This window comes from Oryctolagus cuniculus, chromosome 12, assembly GCF_964237555.1.
Source record: "Oryctolagus cuniculus chromosome 12, mOryCun1.1, whole genome shotgun sequence".
NCBI classification, from domain to species: Eukaryota; Metazoa; Chordata; class Mammalia; order Lagomorpha; family Leporidae; genus Oryctolagus; species Oryctolagus cuniculus.
This window is the reverse complement of record NC_091443.1, coordinates 38,896,282-38,916,744: the sequence shown is the minus strand read 5'-3', so window position 1 is coordinate 38,916,744 and position 20,463 is coordinate 38,896,282. Positions and strand designations below refer to the sequence as shown.

Genomic DNA, 20,463 nt, shown 5'->3' with positions numbered 1-20,463 from the left:
TTGAATCACAAAGCTACACCAAGTTGCTGCCCGATAATCATCCCTGGAGAAGCACCAGGCCCTCTGGATCAGGAGATGCTGGCACTGTACCTTGGTCCCTTGGCCCCGTATTGTTGGCAGAGCAGGAAGGAAGGTGATGGGGCTGTGGCCATAGGGACTACTGCTAGAAGGAGACTGCTGAGCAGGAAGGGGCCTCGGCTTCCTTGTAGTTTCAGAAGCAGTTTGGATTTTTCCTTGATCTTTCTAGTTTTCCAGGTTTGTTTATCCCAATGAAAGCAATATGGTTGACTAGAAAGGGATCTATATGATAGTGCTCAGTGCCTTAAAGCTGCTAATGTCATTGGACTTTATTTTCCCTGTCTCTAAAATAGGGATAAAGCTACCAAGCTACCAAGAAGATTTTAATTATCAAGTGAGTATGAGAATTGGTGGAAATGGAAAGGTTCACAGTAGTAACGACTGAGAAGGGTTGGCAGAAATCACCAACTGTTTTCTTTACATAGCTCAGTATTAGCTAATTTGTGAAAACTATGCCTGTATTACTCTAATTTACAAAAGCAAACAAAGAGGGGGAGAACCCCATGTAAGGCGTCTTGCAGGATGTCTGGCATATAGTAGATGTTCTGTAAATGGTAGCTATTATCATTACTTCAAAGTCTCAATTCTAAAAGCAAAAAACCTTGGTTTCTGGCACAGCTGAGTGGAAGACTGAAGTCTATTTTCTCTGAATGATAATAGATAGGCAACTTGGCTGCTGTCTTAGGTATTGTGGAAAGATAACTATAGGAATGGATTTATGTGCATAATTCTTTTTTCTGCCCACAAGCATCATAGACTGGAAAGAAATAATCTATGTACTGAACAGTTGCCAGACAGTGTTTCACACAGTAATGCAGGAAAAATTTGAACTCCATACATCATCATGAATGTTGACATGCCCTTGAATCTGGCTTTTCACACTATCTGCAAACAGAGCCACACGTTCACGCTCTATATTTCAACTTCTTCTCTCTTTCTTCCTTATATCAGAATAAGCACAGAATACAGCACTTTTATTTTGACTTTATATTGGCCTTCCAGAATATAACTAGGTTTGAATGTTTATTGATTGTCTATAAAGTAAATAATCATTCAACTTTATGGTATCATGAAAACCTAATTGCTTTCTATTAGATTATTAAGCTCCTAGAATAAAGTGTACATTTAGTGATATTATCCAAATTCAGAATCAAACTCTGAACTAATTTTAAAAATCTCTATCTTTAAAGATTTTGGCATCAATTACACACATTTGCTATCTACTCACTGACCCTTAAAATTATAATCATAGAGCAAGCAAGAAGACAACTAATTATTCCTTTTTTGGTGTGAATACCTTTAATGATCAAATAGAGGCAAAACAGGCTTTTGTAATTTCCTAGAGGTTTAGTTGAATATTTTGGGGGTGAGAATGATTATGTTCATATGTAATGTAGACAAAAATGACAGAGCAGAAGGAAAACCTGTGCCCCAGCACACATCAGAGGCAAATCCTATAGACCTCAAGGGAAGGAAAACATAACCCTTTAGCCAAACAGTAACTTTGAAGTAGATTTCAAAGTGGAGAGAAAAACTGGGAAACAATTCACACAAGATTTTGCTCCTGGGGAGAAATTCACATTTTCCAGGCTGATCGAAAGCATGCAAGTGAAACACCATTTGGCTTTGCACAACTGATAGAAGATTTTTAGTTCTCACACATTTAAAGCTAAAAAACAATGGAGTTACTGGGGAGAAAGGTCCCATAAGGACAACAAGCTACAAAGTCACACTTTTGGCAAGACTGGCTATGCAAACCATCTCCAACAGAGAAATCCTTGGGCAAACTTAATCCTAAACCCAAGTGATTACAAGCCAGAATGACTCTTTGCTTGGGTTTAGTTTGAAGGACAGAGGGAAATTTGGGTCTATCCCGATTTTATCTGAACATGTTTTTACACCCATTGAACCAAACCAGAGCATGACAAAGCTGTGATTACTTTGCTCCCCACAGAAGGTCAATCACATTTAAATTAGAGACTGGTTTTCTTTATTCACTGTGAATTTTAAGATGCTAGCCAAGAGTCCAGTACTGGAATTGAAGGAAGTATGGCAGAGATTATAGTCTCTGACTGATACAGTGGCAATTTAAAAAATGGAGGCAGGACAACACACTATTGAAATACTTTATACAGAATTTGGAAGGATATGAGGCAGTATCAGGGACCAAATTAACCATGACTTTTACATTTTTAGAATAGTTTATGGCTACACTGGGTGAGGAGGTATATTTTGTGGGGAACATATTTTTGACTGACTAGAGAATCACACTAGGCTATCACAGCAGGGAAAACAGGGATAGGGACAGCCAGCACAGCACCTACCATGTCTGGGGAATCCTGATGAGAATCGCACTTGGGGCTCCAGGGCTGCAGTTCCCGTCATGCAGCCGCCAAGAACCCAACAGAAGGTATTTTTGCTCTTGGTCAGTACTTCACTTGGAACTCAGCTTGAAGGCCCTTTGCCTTGACCTTCATGCTTCAGAGGGGCCATTTTGATCCTCCACCAATCATGACCAGCCCACATGGCCAAGGAATATCTCCCTACATCCCACTACTCCTTCTATGTCATGCTCTATGTACCTTATGTTGTAACTTTTTTTTTTTTTTTTTTTTTTTTTTTTACAGGCAGAGTGGACAGTGAGAGAGAGAGACAGAAAGGTCTTCCTTTGCCATTGGTTCACCCTCCAGTGGCCACCGCAGCCGGCGCACTGATCTGATGGCAGGAGCCAGGTACTTCTCCTGGTCTCCCATGGGGTGCAGGGCCCAAGTACTTGGGCCATCCTCCACTGCACTCCCTGGCCACAGCAGAGAGCTGGCCTGGAAGAGGAGCAACTGGGACAGAATCCGGCGCCCTGACCGGGACTAGAACCTGGTGTGCCGGCGCCGCAAGGCAGAGGATTAGCCTAGTGAGCCGTGGCACCGGCTTATGTTGCAACTTTATCACTCTATCATTTCCTAGAAAAATATTAAGTTTAACATTGGCCGAGACTGTGGTCCCAGGCTGTCTTTCTTTGCAGAGCCCCTCTCAACTGCAACAACTTCTTGGAAAATTTCATGTTTAAAAGGCAACACTGACATCTCTGTCGGGCTGAAGAAATAGAAAAATGTAAAACAACTTGTGTAGGATTCCATGGTGGTTCATGTCCAACACATGGGTAGAAAGGCTGGACAGTGGACATGCTGCCTGAGAATCTCACACTATTCAAAGGACATCGAGGATTATTTACCCACAAAATAAGCCTCTATGGGGAACTTGCTCTGCTTATCTTACAGGTGTTACAAAGTCAGATGAACATTCTGCACAAAGTCCATCAATTTATGTTCCAACACAAGTGGTAACTGTAATAGACTGAAAAGATTGGACAAGAGCTTAGGTCACAACCTTCCATGCTAAGTGATTGTGAGGGCTTGACAAGGATGTATGTTAACTTCATGCAGCTATTCCAGATGAAGAATGTCTTGATTGTGGCATCAAATGTTTTTAGTTTCATCTTGAACTTGTGCTGCTATGTACTACTTGTTTACAGCAAACAGACACCCAGGTACTGGCATTTATGATAGTGACTCACATCTGAGTTTAAAGACTTTATCATTAGGAACTTTATGTGGGCTGCCAGTCCTTATGCCCTGGATAAAGAATTCAGGCTCTGGGGATTATACTGGTACCAAAGAATGACCCAAGGTGGCCGAAGGGAGAAGACTGACCATCATTCAGTAAGGTACTTTTGTTTCCACAATCCTAGTCAGCTATGATAGCTCAGTATTAATTGGGACAGTTATTTCCAGATAAATCTGTGTCCACTTAAACATAAGAATTTATAAGATAAACTTGTCTATAGAAATAGTTATTGTTGATTGAGTGCCTACTATTTGCTAGGCTCTGTGTTTAAGACCTTTGCATATCACATTTAAATTCTCATAAAAAGCATATTGTAATAATAAACACTGATATTTATCAAGCCATCACTATACACGAGATTGTACTGACAACTTTGTATTTAAGCCCCCATTATTTATATTTTGAATAGCTTGAGAAGAATTGGAATTAATTCTTTAAATGTCTAGTAGAATTCAGCAGTGAAGCTGTCTGGTCCTGGGCTTTTCTTTTTGGAAGGGTCTTTATTACTGATTCAATCTCTATCTTGGTTATTGCTCTGTTCAGGTTTTCTATGTCTTCATGACTCAATTTTGGTAGATTGTATGTGTCTAGGAATCTATCTGTTTCTTCTAAATTTTCCAATTTGTCAGCATATAGCTCTTTGTAGTAATTCCTGATGATTCTTTTTATTTCTGTGGTATCTGTTATATTTCCTTTTTCATCTCTGATTTTATTTAATTTTTATTTTTTTAAAGATTGATTTTATTTATTTGAAGACAGTTACAGAGAGAGGTAGAGACAGAGAGAGAGGTCTTCCATCCACTGGTTCATGCCTCAGATAGCTGCAGATCCAGGAGCTTCTTCCGGGTCTCCCACATGGGTGCAGAGGCCCAAGGACTTGGGCCATCTTCTATTGCTATCCCAGGCCACAATAGAGAGCTGGATTGAAAGAGGAGCAGCCGGGACTAGAACCAGTGCACATATGGGATGCCAGCACCTCAGGCCAGGGCTTTAACCCATTGCGCCACAGCGCCAGCCCCCATCATCTCTGATTTTACAGATTCGAGTTTTCTCCCTCTTTTCTTTTTTTCTTTTTTTTTTTTTTGGTTAGTTTGGCCAATTGTGTGTATCAATTTTATTTTTTCAAAAGACTAGCTCTTCATTTCACTGATCTTTCATTTTTTTGTTTAAATTTTATTTCTTCTCTCATTTTAATTATTTCTTTCCTCCTGCTAATTTTGGGTTTGGTTTGTTGTTGTTTTTCCAGGTCCTTGAGATGCATTTATAGCTCATTTATTTGGTACCTTTCCAATTTTTTTCATGTAGGCACCAATTACTATAAATTTTCCTCTTAACACGGCTTTTGTTGTATCCCATATGTTTTGATATGATGTATTAGATGTATTATTGTCTTCAATTTTTCCAGAAATTTCTTGATTTCTCTTTTGATTTCTTCTATGACCCACTGTTTATTCAGGAATGTTATTCAGTCTCCACATGTTTGCATATGATCTAGAGATTTTTGAGTTGTTAATTTCCAGCTTCATTCCATTGTTGTCAGAGAAGACGCATGGTATGATTTTGATATTTTTTAATTTGCTGAGACTTGCTTTATGGCCTAGCGTATGGTATCCTAGAGAAAGTTCCATGCACTGATGAGAAGAATGTGTATTCTGCAACTAAGGGGTAAAAGGTTCTGTAGATATCAGTTAGGTCCATTTGGTCCACAGTGTTGATTAACTCTATTGTTTCTTTATTGAATTTCTGTCTAGTTGATTTGTCCATTGATGAAAGTGGAGTGTTGAATTTCCCCATTACTATTCTATTGGAGTCTATGTCTCCTTTTAGATCCATTAACATTTCTTTTAAATACAGAGACCTGTAATTGGGTGTGTATACATTTATTATAGTCACATCTTCCTGTTGAATTGATCCCTTAATCATTACATAGTGGTCTTCTTTGTCTCTTTTAAGAGTTTTTACGCTAAAGTCTATTATGAGTGATATTAGGATGGCAACACCTGCACTTTTTTCTTTCTGTTAGCATGGAATATCTTTTTCCATCCTTTCACTTTGTTTGCATGTATCTTTGTTGGTGAGATGTGTAGGCAGCAATAGATGGGTCTTGTTCTTTAATCCAATCAGCCAGTCTGTATCTTTTTTTTTTTTTCTTTTGACAGGCAGAGTTAGACAGTGAGAGAGAGAGAGAGAGAGAGAAAGGTCTTCCTTCCATTGGTTCACCCCACAAATGGCCACTATGGCCAGTGCGCTGCGCCAGTCTGAAGCCAGGAGCCAGGTGCTTCCTCACCATCCTCCACTGCACTCCCTGGCCACAGCAGAGACCTGGACTGGAAGAGGAGCAACTGGGACAGAATCCGGCACCCCAACCAGGACTAGAACCTGGGGTGCTGGCGCCACATGCAGAAGATTAGCCTAGTGAGCCGCAGCATTGGCCCAGTCTGTATCTTTTAACTGGAGAGTTAAGGCCTTTTCCATTCAAGGTGACAATTGATAAGTAACGACTTGGCCCTGCCATTTTCTCATAAATATTCCTATTGTTTACTTTGGATTTCTTTTGTACTTTTACTAGGGGATTTTATGCCTTCACATTCTTTCATAATGATGGCTATCTTTCTGTGTGTAGCACATCTGTAAGTATCTTTTGTAAGGCTGGATGAGTGGTGACAAATTCTTTTAATTTTTGTTATGGAAGGTCTTTATTTCACCTTCATTCATAAACGAGAGCTTTGCAGGGTACAGAATTCTGGGTTGACAGCTGTTTTTTTATTTTTAAGATTTATTTATTTATTTGAAAAATCAGAATTACACAGAGAGAGGAGGATAGGTAGAGACAGAGAGAGGCCTTCCATGCATTGGATCACTACCCCTTTGGCTACAACAGCCGGAGATGTGCCAATATGAAGCCAGGAGCCAGGAAATTCTTCCAGGTCTCCCACATGGGTGCAGGGGCCCAAGGACTTGGGCCATCTTCTACTGCTTTCCCAGGCCATAGTAGAGAGCTGGATCAGAAGTGGAGCAAGGCTGGCGCCGCGGCTCACTAGGCTAATCCTCTGCCTTGCGGCGCCAGCACACTGGGTTCTAGACCCGGTCAGGGTGCCAGATTCTGTCCCGGTTACCCCTCTTCCAGGCTAGCTCTCTGCTGTGGCCAGGGAGTGCAGTGGAGGATGGCCCAAGTACTTGGGCCCTGCACCCCATGGGAGACCAGGATAAGTACCTGGCTCCTGCCATCGGATCAGTGTGGTGCGCCGTCCACAGTGCGCCGGCCGCGGTGGCCATTGGAGGGTGAACCAACAGCAAAGGAAGACCTTTCTCTCTGTCTCTCTCTCTCTCTCACTGTCCACTCTGCCCGTCAAAAAAAAAAAAAAAAGTGGAGCAGCCAGGACTTGAACCAGTGCCCATATGGGATGCCAGCACTGTAAGTGGCAGCTTTACCTGCTATGCCACAGCGTTGGCCCACACAGTAGTTTTCTTTTAAGAACTGAAGTATATCTCACCATTCCCTTGTAGCCTGTAGGGTTCCTGATGAGAAGTCAGCTGTGGGTCTAATTAGAGATCTTCTTATAACAATTGGGCATTTCTCTCCTGCACATTTTTAGAATCTTTAATGTATTACTGTGAAAAGTTTGACTACACTGTGTAATGGTGAAGATCTTTTCTGGTCATGTCTGTTAGGAGTTCTATATGCTTCCTCTACTTGGACACCCCTTTCTTCAAATTGGGGAAGTTTTCTGTAATTATTTCACTAAATAGACCCTTTAGGCCAATCTCTCTTTCCACATTTTCAGGAACTCCTAAGACCTGTATATTGGGTCATCTGATAATATCTCATAAATCTCCAACACTGTTTTCAAGTTTTCTATTTTCTTCTTCTTTTTTTTTTTTTTTTTTTTTTTTTTGGTCTGACTGTAAGATTTCCAAAGATTTGTCTTTTAGTTTGGATATTCTTTCTTCTGCCTTACCAAGTCTGCTGTTAAGTCTTTCCACCACATTTTTTATTTAATCTATTGAATTCTTCACTTCCAATATTTCATTTTCTCTTTAAAATCTCAATTTCATGGGAAAAATTTCCGTTCATGTCATGTATAATTTTCTTTAGTTCTTGGATTTGCTTCTATTGCTTTTGAGTAATCCTATGATTAATTTTTTGAATTCCATTTCCAATATTTCCTCAATCTCTTCATCTTCACATTCTAATACAGAAATGTTTTTGTGTTCCTTTGGGGGGAGGTCATGTTGTCTTTCTTACTCTTGTTTCTTGAATTTCTGTGTTTTTATTTAGGTATATTTGTAGAGTTGATTTTTATTTTTCTCTAAGGTCTTTCATCTTTGAGCTATGCCTCTGTGGCTTAGTGGAATGTTTGCACTTTCAGTGAATACTAAGAGTTGTGTGGTGGGTGTGGCCAGGGAGCTCTAGTCAGTGCTCCAGTGTGGCGTGAATATCCAGGGTAACACCCAAGTTGGGCGTGGTAGATCTAAATGTCCAGGTGTTAGCCCCCAGTGTGTTCAACACTCATTCATGCCACCATATGAACCACACAAATGATCTGCGCAGTCCTCACTGTGAGCACAGTTCCCACTGCAATAATCTGCTATAGGCCACCAAAGAGCTCTGGGCATGTGGAGCCACACCCAGTGATTGCCCAGACTTCCAGCTACACCCTGCACTCTCTCATGTAACCACCGAGTCCCTGTGGTCTTGGTACACAGTGTCTGGGATATAAAGATAATGAACTGCTTACTACTGTTTTATTAATGAAGTGACCTCAAGTCAAGGTAATACTGTTCAAGGTAATACTGTGAAAAGCATGATGGGAACTTAGATGTGTCTCTTCTCAAACTCTATGCCTACTTTGCCAGTTCTCCAACTGCCTTTCTGTTCTAGATAGCTCTTATTACATATGTTATTCAATTTGCACACAAAATTTAAACTTCATTAGAAATTAGAGAACATGGGGCCAGCATTGTGGTACGGTGGGGTAAACTGCCTCTTGTGATGTCAGTATCCCAGTATGGGCACTGATTTGAGTCCTGGTTGCTCTATTTCCAATACAACTCCCTGATGATGCACCTGGGAGAGTACTTGGGCCCCTTAACATATGTGAGAGACCTGGAAGAAACTTCTGGCTTTGGTCTGGCCGACACTTGGCTGATGTGGACATTTGGGGAGTGAACCAGTGGATGGAAGATCTCTCTCTCTCTCTCTGTCTCTTCCTTTCTCTCTCTCTTACTCTGCCTTTTAAATAAATAAATAAATCTTAAGAAAAAGAAATTAGAGACCAGGAAAAATATGGGGTGGGGGTCCCTGCTACAATAAATTAAACCATGGAACCCAAATTATGCAAGGCCAAGTCCCAAGCTGAGTCAGCAAGCCATTTCCGCACAATCTGCTAAGATTTTCCTGAGGGTGGGGCTTAAATCCTGGCAAAGCCTTTAGAAGCATTTCTTTTGGAATATATATTTTTATTTACACCATTCTGTATTTTCTAAATTTTCTACAATGTGCAGCCATTGCTTTCTAAAGTAAATGTTCATAGACAACATATGAATTTATCTCATCCAAATGTTCAACTACACTAAGCCCTTAAACTCTTACCTTCTCCTCTTCCATTTTGACCTGCTCTTTAGAAGTAAAGATAGTATAAATTTAGTATGAATTCCTGTAGACATATACTGTCCTATATGGAAGTCCCTACCCATAAGTGGCTATTGAGAACTTGAAATGCCCTAGTTGAGGTGTGCTGTAAGTATAAAATATGATTAAATATTAAATTAAATATAAATTAAATATCAGATTAAATATTAGATTAAAATAGATTAGAAATTTTAGTGTTAAAAAGGACACAAATAAATATTAGATTAAAAATTTTAGTATGCAAAAGGATACAAATATCTCCTATAATTTTTTCTTTGATTACATGATGAAATGAGAAGTTATAAAGGCAGGGATGGGCATTGTGACACAGTGGTTTAAGCTACTAATTAGAATATCTGCATCCTGTATTAGACAGCTGATTCCAGTACTGGGTACTCTGCTTCCAATTCAGAATCCTCTGAGGCATCCTAGTGCAGATGATGGCTTGATTGCTTAGGACTTTGCTACCTACATGGGAGACTCCAGTGAAATTCTGCGCTCCTGGCTTTGGCCTGGCCCAGTCCTGGCTATTGCAGACATTTGGAGAGTAAACCAGTTAATGGAAGATCTTTTTCTGTCTCTCTATCACTCTGTCTTTAAGGTAGACAAAAATACATACATACATATATATATATATACATTTAAAAAGAAAAGAAAATCTATGGAGATAGTAAAAAGATCAGTGGTTGCTGGGGATTAAGGGGGAGGTGGGATAAACAGGTGGAATACATAGGGTGGTGAAATCATGATGTATTATACTATCATGGTGACACATGTCACAAATTTGTCCAAGCCTATAGACTATGTAACAGCAAGAGTGAAGCCCAATGTGAACTATGAACTTTGGATGATAAGGACATGTCAACGTAGGGCCATGGATTGTAACAAACATACTATTCTAGTTCGGATGTTGATATGGGGAAGGATATGCATTTTAGGGGCAAGAGGTTTATGGGAAATTTCTGTAGTTTTCATTCAATTTTCCTGTGAACCTAAAATTGCTCCAAAAATAAAATCTTTAAAAATGGCAGGGATAGGTGTTGTGGTGCAGTACATTAAGCTACTACTTGGAATGGATGCATCCCATGTCAGAATGCCAGTTCAAGTCCTGGCCACTCCGAATTTCCAATCCAGGTTCCTAATAAAGTGTCTGGAAGGCAGCAGATGGTGGCACAAGTACCTGGCTCCTGGCTTGGGCCTGGCCCGCCCCTGGCTGCTATGGACATTTGGGGAGTGAATCAGCAGACAGAACATCTCTCTATGTCTTTTCCCCTATCTCTGTCACATCAAATAAATGAACAAATCCTTAAAACAAAACCTATTTTTAACACTTGTGTTAAATAAAATGTAGTTTAAATTAATTTAACCTGTTTCTTTTTAAATGTTGCTATTAGAAAATATGGCTCACATTATATATGCCTACATTTATTTATTTATTTGAGAGGTAGCAGTGGGAAGAGTGCTCCCTTATCCACTAACTTACTCTCTAAATATCTGCAACAGCTCCAGGCCATGCCAGGGTCAAAGCCAGGAACTGGGAACCCAATCCAGGGCAGCAGGAATGCAATCATAAGAGGCATCATTTTTTGCCTCCCAGTGTCTGTACTGGCAGGAAAGAGGTAGAGTCAGGAACCAGAGCCAGGTGTTGAACCCAGTCTCTCTGATACAGGACTAAGGTATCTTGACTGGCATCTTTACTGTGAGGCTAAATGCCTAAACTCACATTATATTTCTGCTGGACAGTATTGCTCTAAAGATCACTTTTAGTGCATTTATACACTTACATGAAATACATATACAGACAGTTTTTTGGTGTTCTTTTTTATTTTTTATTTTTTTTGTGTCTGTTTACTACTCATTCCTCTATTTATCATTTTTATTTATTTATTCATTTGACAGGTAGAGTTATAGACAGTGAGAGAGAGAGAGACAGAGAGAAAGGTCTTCCTTCCATTGGTTCACTCTCCAAATAGCCGCTACCTCTGGAACTGCGCTGATCCGAAGCCAGGAGCCAGGTGCCTCTTCCTGGTCTCCCATGGGCTGCAGGGCCCAAGCACTTGGGCCATCCTCCACTGCCTTCCCTGGCCACAGCAGAGAGCTGGACTGGAAGAGGAGCAACCAGGACTAGAACCAGCACCCATATGGGATGCGTGACTGCAGGCAGAGGATCAACCAAGTGAGCCATGGCGCTGACCCTGTTAGTGTTCTTTTTTAAACACAAATGTGTATTACTTTTGTACTTGGTTAAGTTTTTTTAAGTAGAATCTTTGAAGGCAATAGGAATTAAATTAATTACTTCCTTCCTCCTTTCCTTTTCCTCTTCCTTCTCCTCCCTTTTGTATTTGACAATCCACAAAGCCTTAGTTTGAAGGAAGCAATAGTTATTCTCGGCCATACCCATGCTGAAGTGAGCACACCTAATATTTGAATTATATCAACACAGGACAGATTAACAAAAGTGTATCCCCTTGTTGGAGAGATCAAAGTACTAGTCAGTGGAGGGTTTTGGCATTAATGAGTCTAGAGAAAAGACCTATGAAACACTGGCAAAAATGATCAATAATTCTTTTCAAAACAAATAGGCCCATTTTTAAAATCATTATCATTATCTTTCTTTCAGGCGTTTTATTTTGCATGGTTGCATTACTTGATGTAATCCCTGTTGACTACTTTGCCTATGCAGTGCCCATCAGAGAACTTGCTCAGTTTAGCAACTAGCATGTTACCATAATTAAATGTTAATATGTATGATCTATGTGATCACTACTTCGTTAAGTTCTGACTTGTTGCATTAGTATTTAAAACACTTTATAATATACCTCCTAGATTTTATTTTAAGTAAATATCTGACAATGCCCATTGCAGTGGATTCTGCAAGAGCAATGATTCCACCCCACCCCCCGCCAAACAAACAAAAAGCCAAGCACCCTCTCTCCACTGCTTAAAACATAGCTGAATCTATGGAAACAATCTGCACAGACTGCACTCGTGTAAATGAAGTGGGAGCACACACACATGCAGTACATTCCTGAATCGGGCAGGAATAGTGTTTATCATGGTCTGGAAAGAACTTAGCGCATGCAAAACGTTAGCAGCTCTTACTTGGGCTCAGTGTAGAACCTCCTTGAGGGCAGAGGAGAGAAAAGAACAGTAGGCGTGAGCAGAGGCTCTGTGATAACGCTTACTATTTTTTATTCCTGTGAGTGCACCTTGGTGCTCTGTCCATTTTCATCCCTGTGGTTACATACTGTTTAGATAAAAGACTGCAATCAAAGGCCTGTTTAGTCCTTTGCCTACTAATTGCTGCCCTGTGGGGAGCAACTCGGACTAGACTGTTACCGGAATTAAGACTTATTCTATGCATCTGCTCTCCCACAATATGGCGCTGAGAAGGGAGTAACAACTTCTACGCAGCTGCCTCTCGCCAACTTGAGTGATGACCTCCAGGAGCTGATCCTGCTCCTGATTGGAGGAGAGCAGCGTACTTGGCGTGTGGGCAGCTGAGTTAGGATTGGCGGAGGAGGACTATAAAGGAGGAGAGAGACAACATGCACCAGGAACATCTATCTGAAGGAACACCTGAGCAGCCCCCGAGAGAGCCGGCAGGCGGTGTGCCGCTCCCCCGCGGAAGTGGGGAAAGTGGCAGGGGGAACCGCCCTTCCACGGAGGTGGTAGGGTCGGTAGCCAACCCGGGGAAAACCAGCAGCAAACTCGGGGAGGGGCGAGCAGACAAAAGAACAGCGCAGGGTCCTGTGTCGTTCCTCCGCGAAGAGGGGGAGCGACATAATGGTGCCGTGACTCGGATATGAAGCCTAGGCAGGGTTTAGTGTCGTTCCTCCATGAAGAGGAGGAGTGACACTGCCCCAAGACAAGCTTCCTAATGAGTAAAATGGGGCATTGGATGGGGAATCTTCTAGCTGATAATTCTTCTAATCTAACAATCCAAGTTTTCCATGAACAGATTCCATAGGTACCAGCTTTAATGCTCCATGTTGATTGGACATTTGAAAAATGTTTATTTTCATCTCCCTGCTTCCTCATCATCTTTTTCCCTCATTCAAGATAGAATAGAAAGAAAAACGGAAAAAAAATAAAGAACTAGTGGAATACAGATGTTTCAATTGTTTCAAAAGTGTTTAACATCACTATAATTAAGACAACTTTTTGAAACTTAAAAAGTAATTCTCCCTGAATTAGGATTGACTTCTTCTGAGTAGGTACCAGCTGCTGCAGCAGCCCAAACCTGGCCCCCGGGTCTTGGCAGCTACAGGTGAGTAGAGCCCCCTCTTTCCCTAAATCCTTGCCCAAGAAGCTGTCAGGAAGTTCTCAGACAGTATCAGCAGGCAGCGAGTGGGTTGGGGGTGAGAGAGTCTCCACCCATTAGCAGATGCTTAAGTAGTAGGCAGGGGAAATTTTCTACAGAAAAACCAGGTCATCAGATACTCCAACCAACTCATACCACATGCTGCCCAGTTGTGGAATTAAATTAAAATGCTAAGAAAAAGACCTGGGATGCCAACCTCTTGTTTTCCCTGTACCTTCTGCTTGGCACCCAAAAGAATAAAACAGGAACAGCTGTACTTGGTGGTTTAAAAGGAATTACCAGGCAACTGGAAGGAAGTGAATGCAGCACACACAAGGGAAGCTGTCTCCATGGAACATCATGTACCAATGATTAAATGTCAAGACCCATCATTTTCCAAGTGGTGATGTCTACACAGGCTTAACAACTTGCTCATTCAAATTTAACCAAAAGACAAGTTTGACAGATTATCAGAATCTTTCAGGGAGGGTAATGGGTGGAGTGGGAAAAGGAGTGAGGTAATTTTAAAAAATGACTTCATTTTTTGAAAAAGCACAATATTATCATCTCAGTGGTTTTGCTAGTCTATCCTAGTACAATGTGAAAGAGAAGTTTTGCCAAAAGTTGGAAAAAGTTACCAAGTAAGTCATTATAGATTACCTTACAGTTCAAAACCAAAAATGTCTAAACACGTGTTTGTCCAGCAGATCTTAACGCTTTCCTGGTGTAAGATATTTGACTTTTTTTTATAATACTTCCCTCAGGATGATTTACCAGGGCTTTAAGAAGAGGATAAGAGCTGGTTCCATAATTTTCTATGTACACATAAAAGCAATCTTTCCATTCTCTCAACAGCAGGAAAACATCAGTTACCTCTGAAAACGTGTTCCGATTGGCTTGCAAGCCAACTTTTACTACCTCAAAAGGGTTAACCACGATGGCTTCTGTGAGTCCAGATCCCAGTCCAGCAATGGCAAATGTCTAGAAAAATGAAATCAATCAACACTTTCAAACAAGTCACTGTGTGCCACAGGGTTAAGCATTCTATTCCTTACACCATGGAGCCACAATTAGGAAGAGATTGGGGAAACCTACATAAACGCTCCAGATACCATTACTACCCAGCTGCAGTTCTTGATTAGATGCTGACAATCCACAAAGAAAAAATTACAGAAGCTATAAACCACATCCTAACAATTTCAAAATAAAATGTCAAAGCCCCATCAACAATGACTTTTTCCTTTAACAAAAAGTAAGGTTGTTTTATGGATTTAAGGTGCATATGAAAGTGGCTGCATATATAACAATGAAAAGAGAGTTTGAACTGTAACAGGAGAGCTTCATTTTTACCAGATTATCTAGTAATACTTACTGAGTGCATAAACAAACTCAAGGAGCAGAACCACAAATAAAATGTTTATAAAAAATGAAATTTCAGATAAAACGCATATCTGGGGATTTAAATGTACGGTCATGTTCATAGAGTCATTATTCTAGAAAATTAATAAAAATTACTTTTTATTCCTCTTTTCCCTGTTTTATTATAAAAACTGGTAATTGCCCTGTTCTTCTGTATCTAAAAGCTGAGATGAGATTAGGTTGTTCTGAAGGGCTCAGCTCAGATCTAGAGCATTTAGCAAAGGGTCACTATATATCAGGTTCTTATTTGCTATCTAATAAGGTTTCTGCAATGGGAAAGAACACTGTTATGGAATTTTCCTCAAAGTAGAATGTCAAAGAGTTTTAAAAGAAAGTATGTGTCAAAAACAACCACAACCATCAAAATGCACACATATCCACAAAAAGCAGAAAAACAAAATGAAGCAAAACATCCAAAACAGGTGCTGGAAAAAAGCAATTCATTAGTACTGAACCTCTGATTCCAGGAGAGAGGTGGCAGTGGCACTATATCCAATTAAGAGAAGAATAAAACCAATGAAAAGTAAAGGACACATAGCTGTTATTTAGGATCTCCCATATCTTCAAAATAGGAGACGAAAGGTGAGAAATAAGAAAGGAATGCTGTCACCTTTGAGGGGAGGCAGAGTGGAACAAGGGCACAGTCTAGACCTGGGACGTGTGGGTCTACCTCTGGGTCCTGTCACTTATCAGCTATATGTCCAGAGCTGCTGTGTATTGTATCTGTGCACAAAGCTGCTCAGCCAAGGCTGCCTGGAGGCCAAAAGCTGCCTGCACCTCACGTTCCAAGCCAGAGCCCTGGAGAGCAGTCAGGAGAAAAGGGAACTTCTTCATATTCACACAAAAATACCATGCATGCTTGCTGCAGCTCTTGGTGTAATTACTGAACCCTAGATAAGCAACAGTGTTCTCATCTGTAAAATGGAGACATTAATACCCAATTTTCCTGTCTCATAAAGTTATTATGAGGATCAAAATAGTGTGTGAAAGCCCTTTGAAAAGTGTAATATAAACACCATTGTTGCACGAGAGAGGAAGAGTGGGATTGTATACAGATCATAGGAGAGAGGGAATAACTAATGTTGTTTTCCTTTTATTCCTCTTCATTAAGATCTGAAACATATTTGTGTAGGGTAACTGACCAAATATTTTCCTCATTTATCTCAGACTTCCATCATGGAAACCAAAAGCAGAAAAAAAGAAATATACTAGTCCCAAACTCTTCTGACTGGGAAAGCTAAAATCCAGATGTTCAGGTTTTTATTACTTACTATACGCAATCTTCCAAGTAATTCACTTTTTTTTGTTCTTCTATAAAACTCAGCTACATTTGCTGTCAGAACTAGTGTTCAGCAGTCCCTTGTCAAAAGAATTGATCAGATATCAGCAGATCACGTTACATAGATTGTTCCAGAGGCCTGTGTTTACTGTCAGGTTTCCAGCCTCCGAGGCTTTTCATGTGAGAGCACCAGGGGACATTTAACGGCTGTTTAAGTGTCTAGCTGTATCAAAAAAGAAACTGGAATAAATGAGTTCAAGAAGAGGGAAGAACTGTACACAAGTACATTTTGCATACGTTCGGTTAGAGTTGCTGGAGTGGCCAAATGCCTTTCTGTTTCAATTCTCGAGAGTAGACAGTCCTGCTGTCTCCCACACGGTACCAAGGCCCAGCGGAACAGCCTGTTGGGCCTCCGGAGATGGTATTTTCTAGTCTTGTGCCTGGGAGTTTTTAATTCTCTTTTCCCAAGATGTTTCCAAAGTTAAGAATGCTATTAAGGGAAGACACTAAGCCATCAAAAACAGAATCTCAAGCTAGTTTTCAAATTCGTGGCGCCATTGCTCCTTTCTAAGAGGCCATGCATCGCAGCCACCTTGTGTAGACAGGGGGGTGGACAGGAGATTCACTTGTGTAACAGAAAGTGATCGTGTTGTGTCTCTTAATAGGATCCTTCCTGGACAGAGGGCACGTATGCTTTTTGAAATAGCACATGCTTCTCAGACAATCTACTTGGCAGAGTAAATATTCTGAAATGAAAACTTGAGGGTTCTCTGAATTTTTGATCTTTTCTCAGGCTAGCAAGATGTGTGGTAAGATTATCTCTGATGTAGCCAGTATCAGTGAGTCTCAGTTCCTAGCAGGCCATGTGGTCATGAGGACAAACCACCTATACTCCACAGTGAACTGTGTTGCTAAGCTATGAAGTTTTGTAGGGTAGGTATAACAACTGGATTTTTAAATGCTTTTAAATAATTTTTATTTATTTATTTTCACTTTATTTGAAAGATAGACAGATAGAGGCTAAGAGACAGACAGAAAGAGCTTCCGGGCCGGTGCTGTGGTGTAGTGGGTACAGCCACCGCCTGCAGTGCCGGCATCCCATATGGGCACCGGTTTGAGTTTCTACTGCTCCACTTCTGATCCAGCTCTCTGCTATGGCCTGGGAAAGCAGCAGAAGATGGCCCAAGTCCTTGGGCCCTGCACCCATGTGGGAGACCTGAATGAAGCTCCTGGCTCCTGGCTTTGGATCAGTGCAGCTCTGTTCATTGTGGCCAAGTGGGGAGTGAACCAGCAGATGGAAGACCTCTCTCTCTCTCTCTGCCTCTCCTCTCTGCGTAACTCTGCCTTTCAAATAAATAAATAAATCTTAAAAAAAAAAAGAGAAAGCTTCCATCTGCTGGTTCATTTCCCAACTGCCTCCAACAGCCAGAGCCAGGTCAGGGTGAAGCCAGGAGCTCGAAACTTCACCTAGATCTCCCACATAGGTGGTAGAAACCTGACTGCTGGGTCACCATCCTCTGTCTCCTAAGATGCATTAGTATGAAATTGTAGAAGCAGAGCATCTGGGACTTGAACTTGCACTCATTCCAAGAGGCTACTTAACCTATTGTGCCACAGTGCTTGCCCCAATACATGTATTTTTTACTTACAGTATATTCAATTTATGGTGAGTTTATCAGGACATAATCCCGTTGTAAGTCAAGGGATTCCTGTTGAAGAGCTGAAGCCCAGAACAAGGTCTCTCTAGGTGGTTTTGATGCCAGTTGGGTTTGATCCCTCTCTAGCTGGGATTTACCCACAGGCAGCTGGAGGGCCAATGTAGATTTTATTTTGCAGATTTGGAGGAGAAATTAGTTTATTTACACTCCCTGGGGCTCTTGTTGCACATAAACTTGTAGAGCACATTTGGTCAATAGAATTTAACTTGTTTCACAAACAACTGCAAAGACATCAAGAAGGAGAGAAGTGGCACAGGGAAATGTTCAAACAACCAAGAGAATTTCATGTAATATTTGAGATGTGTCATTGTGAGGTCACTATTCTCCCTGGCTGAGTTGTTTATACTCATTCCTATAAAAGGCCCTTCAGTTTGCATCTGACCACAGAATTATTTTATCCCAAGTGACTTCAAGTCCCGTACTTACTAAAACGTGAGCAAAAGCTGGAAAAGTGACCTGTTAGAAAATAATCTTAGGTATATTGACTTTTGCATAAATAGATATGAGCAGAATGTATATAAACACATGCATGTTTTGGTTTTAAAAGAGTCTTTGATAAATGTACTCTTTATTTTATATTCTTGACCATATCTCATATAGGCCTTTCCAGACATGTCATTATTATCATAAATTCATCACAAGGAGCTATAAAATAGCCAAATTGTGAGTTATTAGGAAGATGGCTTTCAACAAGTAGCTGAACATTGAATAACCTGAATTCATATTTTAGTAGCTGGCTTGGAGAATCAAAAGGGTTTTTGTTTCTAGAATTTGCTTTATGAAATAACACACACACTTAAGTATAATAAATACTCTCACTTACCACTGCTGGTGACAGTGACACATATCCTAGCAATTTCTTGTATTGCTCAAAGGTGAAAAACTGTGAAACAAAACCAAACCCAGAGATTTATAATAATTTCCTGCAACAAACTCTTTAATTGGCACACATTTCTTTAGTAAATCATTATATTAACTAGAATTTTAAGAAATGATAAAATATCTAGGACAGTTTTTAATCCTTGTTAAAGGTATTTGCTATCAAATCTTACTTTAACATTCACATTTTCAAATGTAGTTATAATAACCTACAGAAGAGCTGATGGAATCCTTTATAGCAGTAAATGAACCATACAACTTCCATTTACCATGACCATTTTCAGTTTCCCCAGACATCAATAGAATCTTTTTATGGCAATGATTCAACATTATAGGCATAGAGGCCTGAACTCTTCAGTCTCCTATGTTTCCTCCATGATCTGCTTTTCCAGTGAATGTCCAGTTTTCCAATACACTTGTAAAAGACATCCACTTCTCAGCCTTAAGCTACATGTATATTACTGTGCCTCCTTGCTGTGCCATGGGCTTTTAAAGCACGAAATGAACTTGAAGATGCCATGATAAGCTAGGGAAGAATCCAGTGAGGTCACACTGTCCATCTCCTGCCTTAAAGAGAGACTGTTCTCAGTCTGAATGAAATTGCTTAAAATTTCTTTAAAATCTGATTTTGACATTGATGATGATGATGAAGATACTATTGGTTCCTTTTGTAGATGATATTTAGTAATGTTTTTACTACAAACAAATGTCTATAGAAGCAAATACAATCAATCACTTAATATAACTTATTTCTCCCTTCCTTTCTATATTCAACATTTGGGGCAACAATTCTGTTTGAACAATGACGTTTTGCCACTGGGTACTCAGGTAGCTGATGACATCACTGATAAGGTGCACTCGTAGGTTCTGCTAAGGACTGCTTCTCAAGACCCAAAAAATAGCACGTGTTTTTATATTGTTCCCAATGTTTTCTGCTTTAGCTTCCATGTCCAGTATACTGAGGCAATGAGAAAAGACAGATTCATACTCTCAGTAGAAAGGGGTGGCTTCTTGCAGTCATGGCTTTAATGAGTCTTTGGATAATCCAATACTGATTATACCATCAGATATATTTTTATATTTTTAAAGGCCCAGGAACTACTCTTTTTTTTTTTTGCCTTGGTTTCTTTATATTAATCATGGAAATAGACTGTCACAGAACAGGAATTCATTCATTCTCTCATTTAATAAATACTGAATAGATGCCTGCTACTCAGGCACTAGGAATGCAGCAGTAAACAGAGAGAAATCCTGCCTTTTTGGTTTAATATTCTAGTAGATAGTGATAATCCTGAAGTTACCCAGGTGTTAAAATCGTGCTCAGGAGGGATCACCACTGATGGGATATGAGCTAGAAATAGTTAACTATAGAAGGAAAAGGTTCAGAGTCTTATGTTCTGTATATAATTTATTTTTCTCCTTTTTCGTAATATCATCATTATCACTATGCTCTACAGTAGTGTTGCTGAGACTGTGAAGTGAGCTGTCCCGGATCTGAATACTGGCTATGCTACTTGGTTGTGAAAGCACAGGC

At 40.2% G+C, this 20,463-nt stretch overlaps 1 protein-coding gene across 2 annotated transcripts in view; it reads right to left on the bottom strand.

Moving 5' to 3' along the window:
* Positions 1–20,463, bottom strand: part of SLC25A21 (solute carrier family 25 member 21) — a 557,570-nt gene that overhangs the window by 37,043 nt on the left and 500,064 nt on the right. The window contains exons 5-6 of one of the 2 annotated variants that reach the window (XM_008269507.4): positions 18,874–18,933; positions 14,508–14,615 (exon numbers count right to left, since the gene is read on the bottom strand). In XM_008269507.4, coding sequence (XP_008267729.1) covers positions 14,508–14,615; positions 18,874–18,933 — 168 coding nt within the window. The remainder of the gene's footprint in view (positions 1–14,507; positions 14,616–18,873; positions 18,934–20,463) is intronic. The other variant, XM_017348267.3, reaches the window with a different exon arrangement.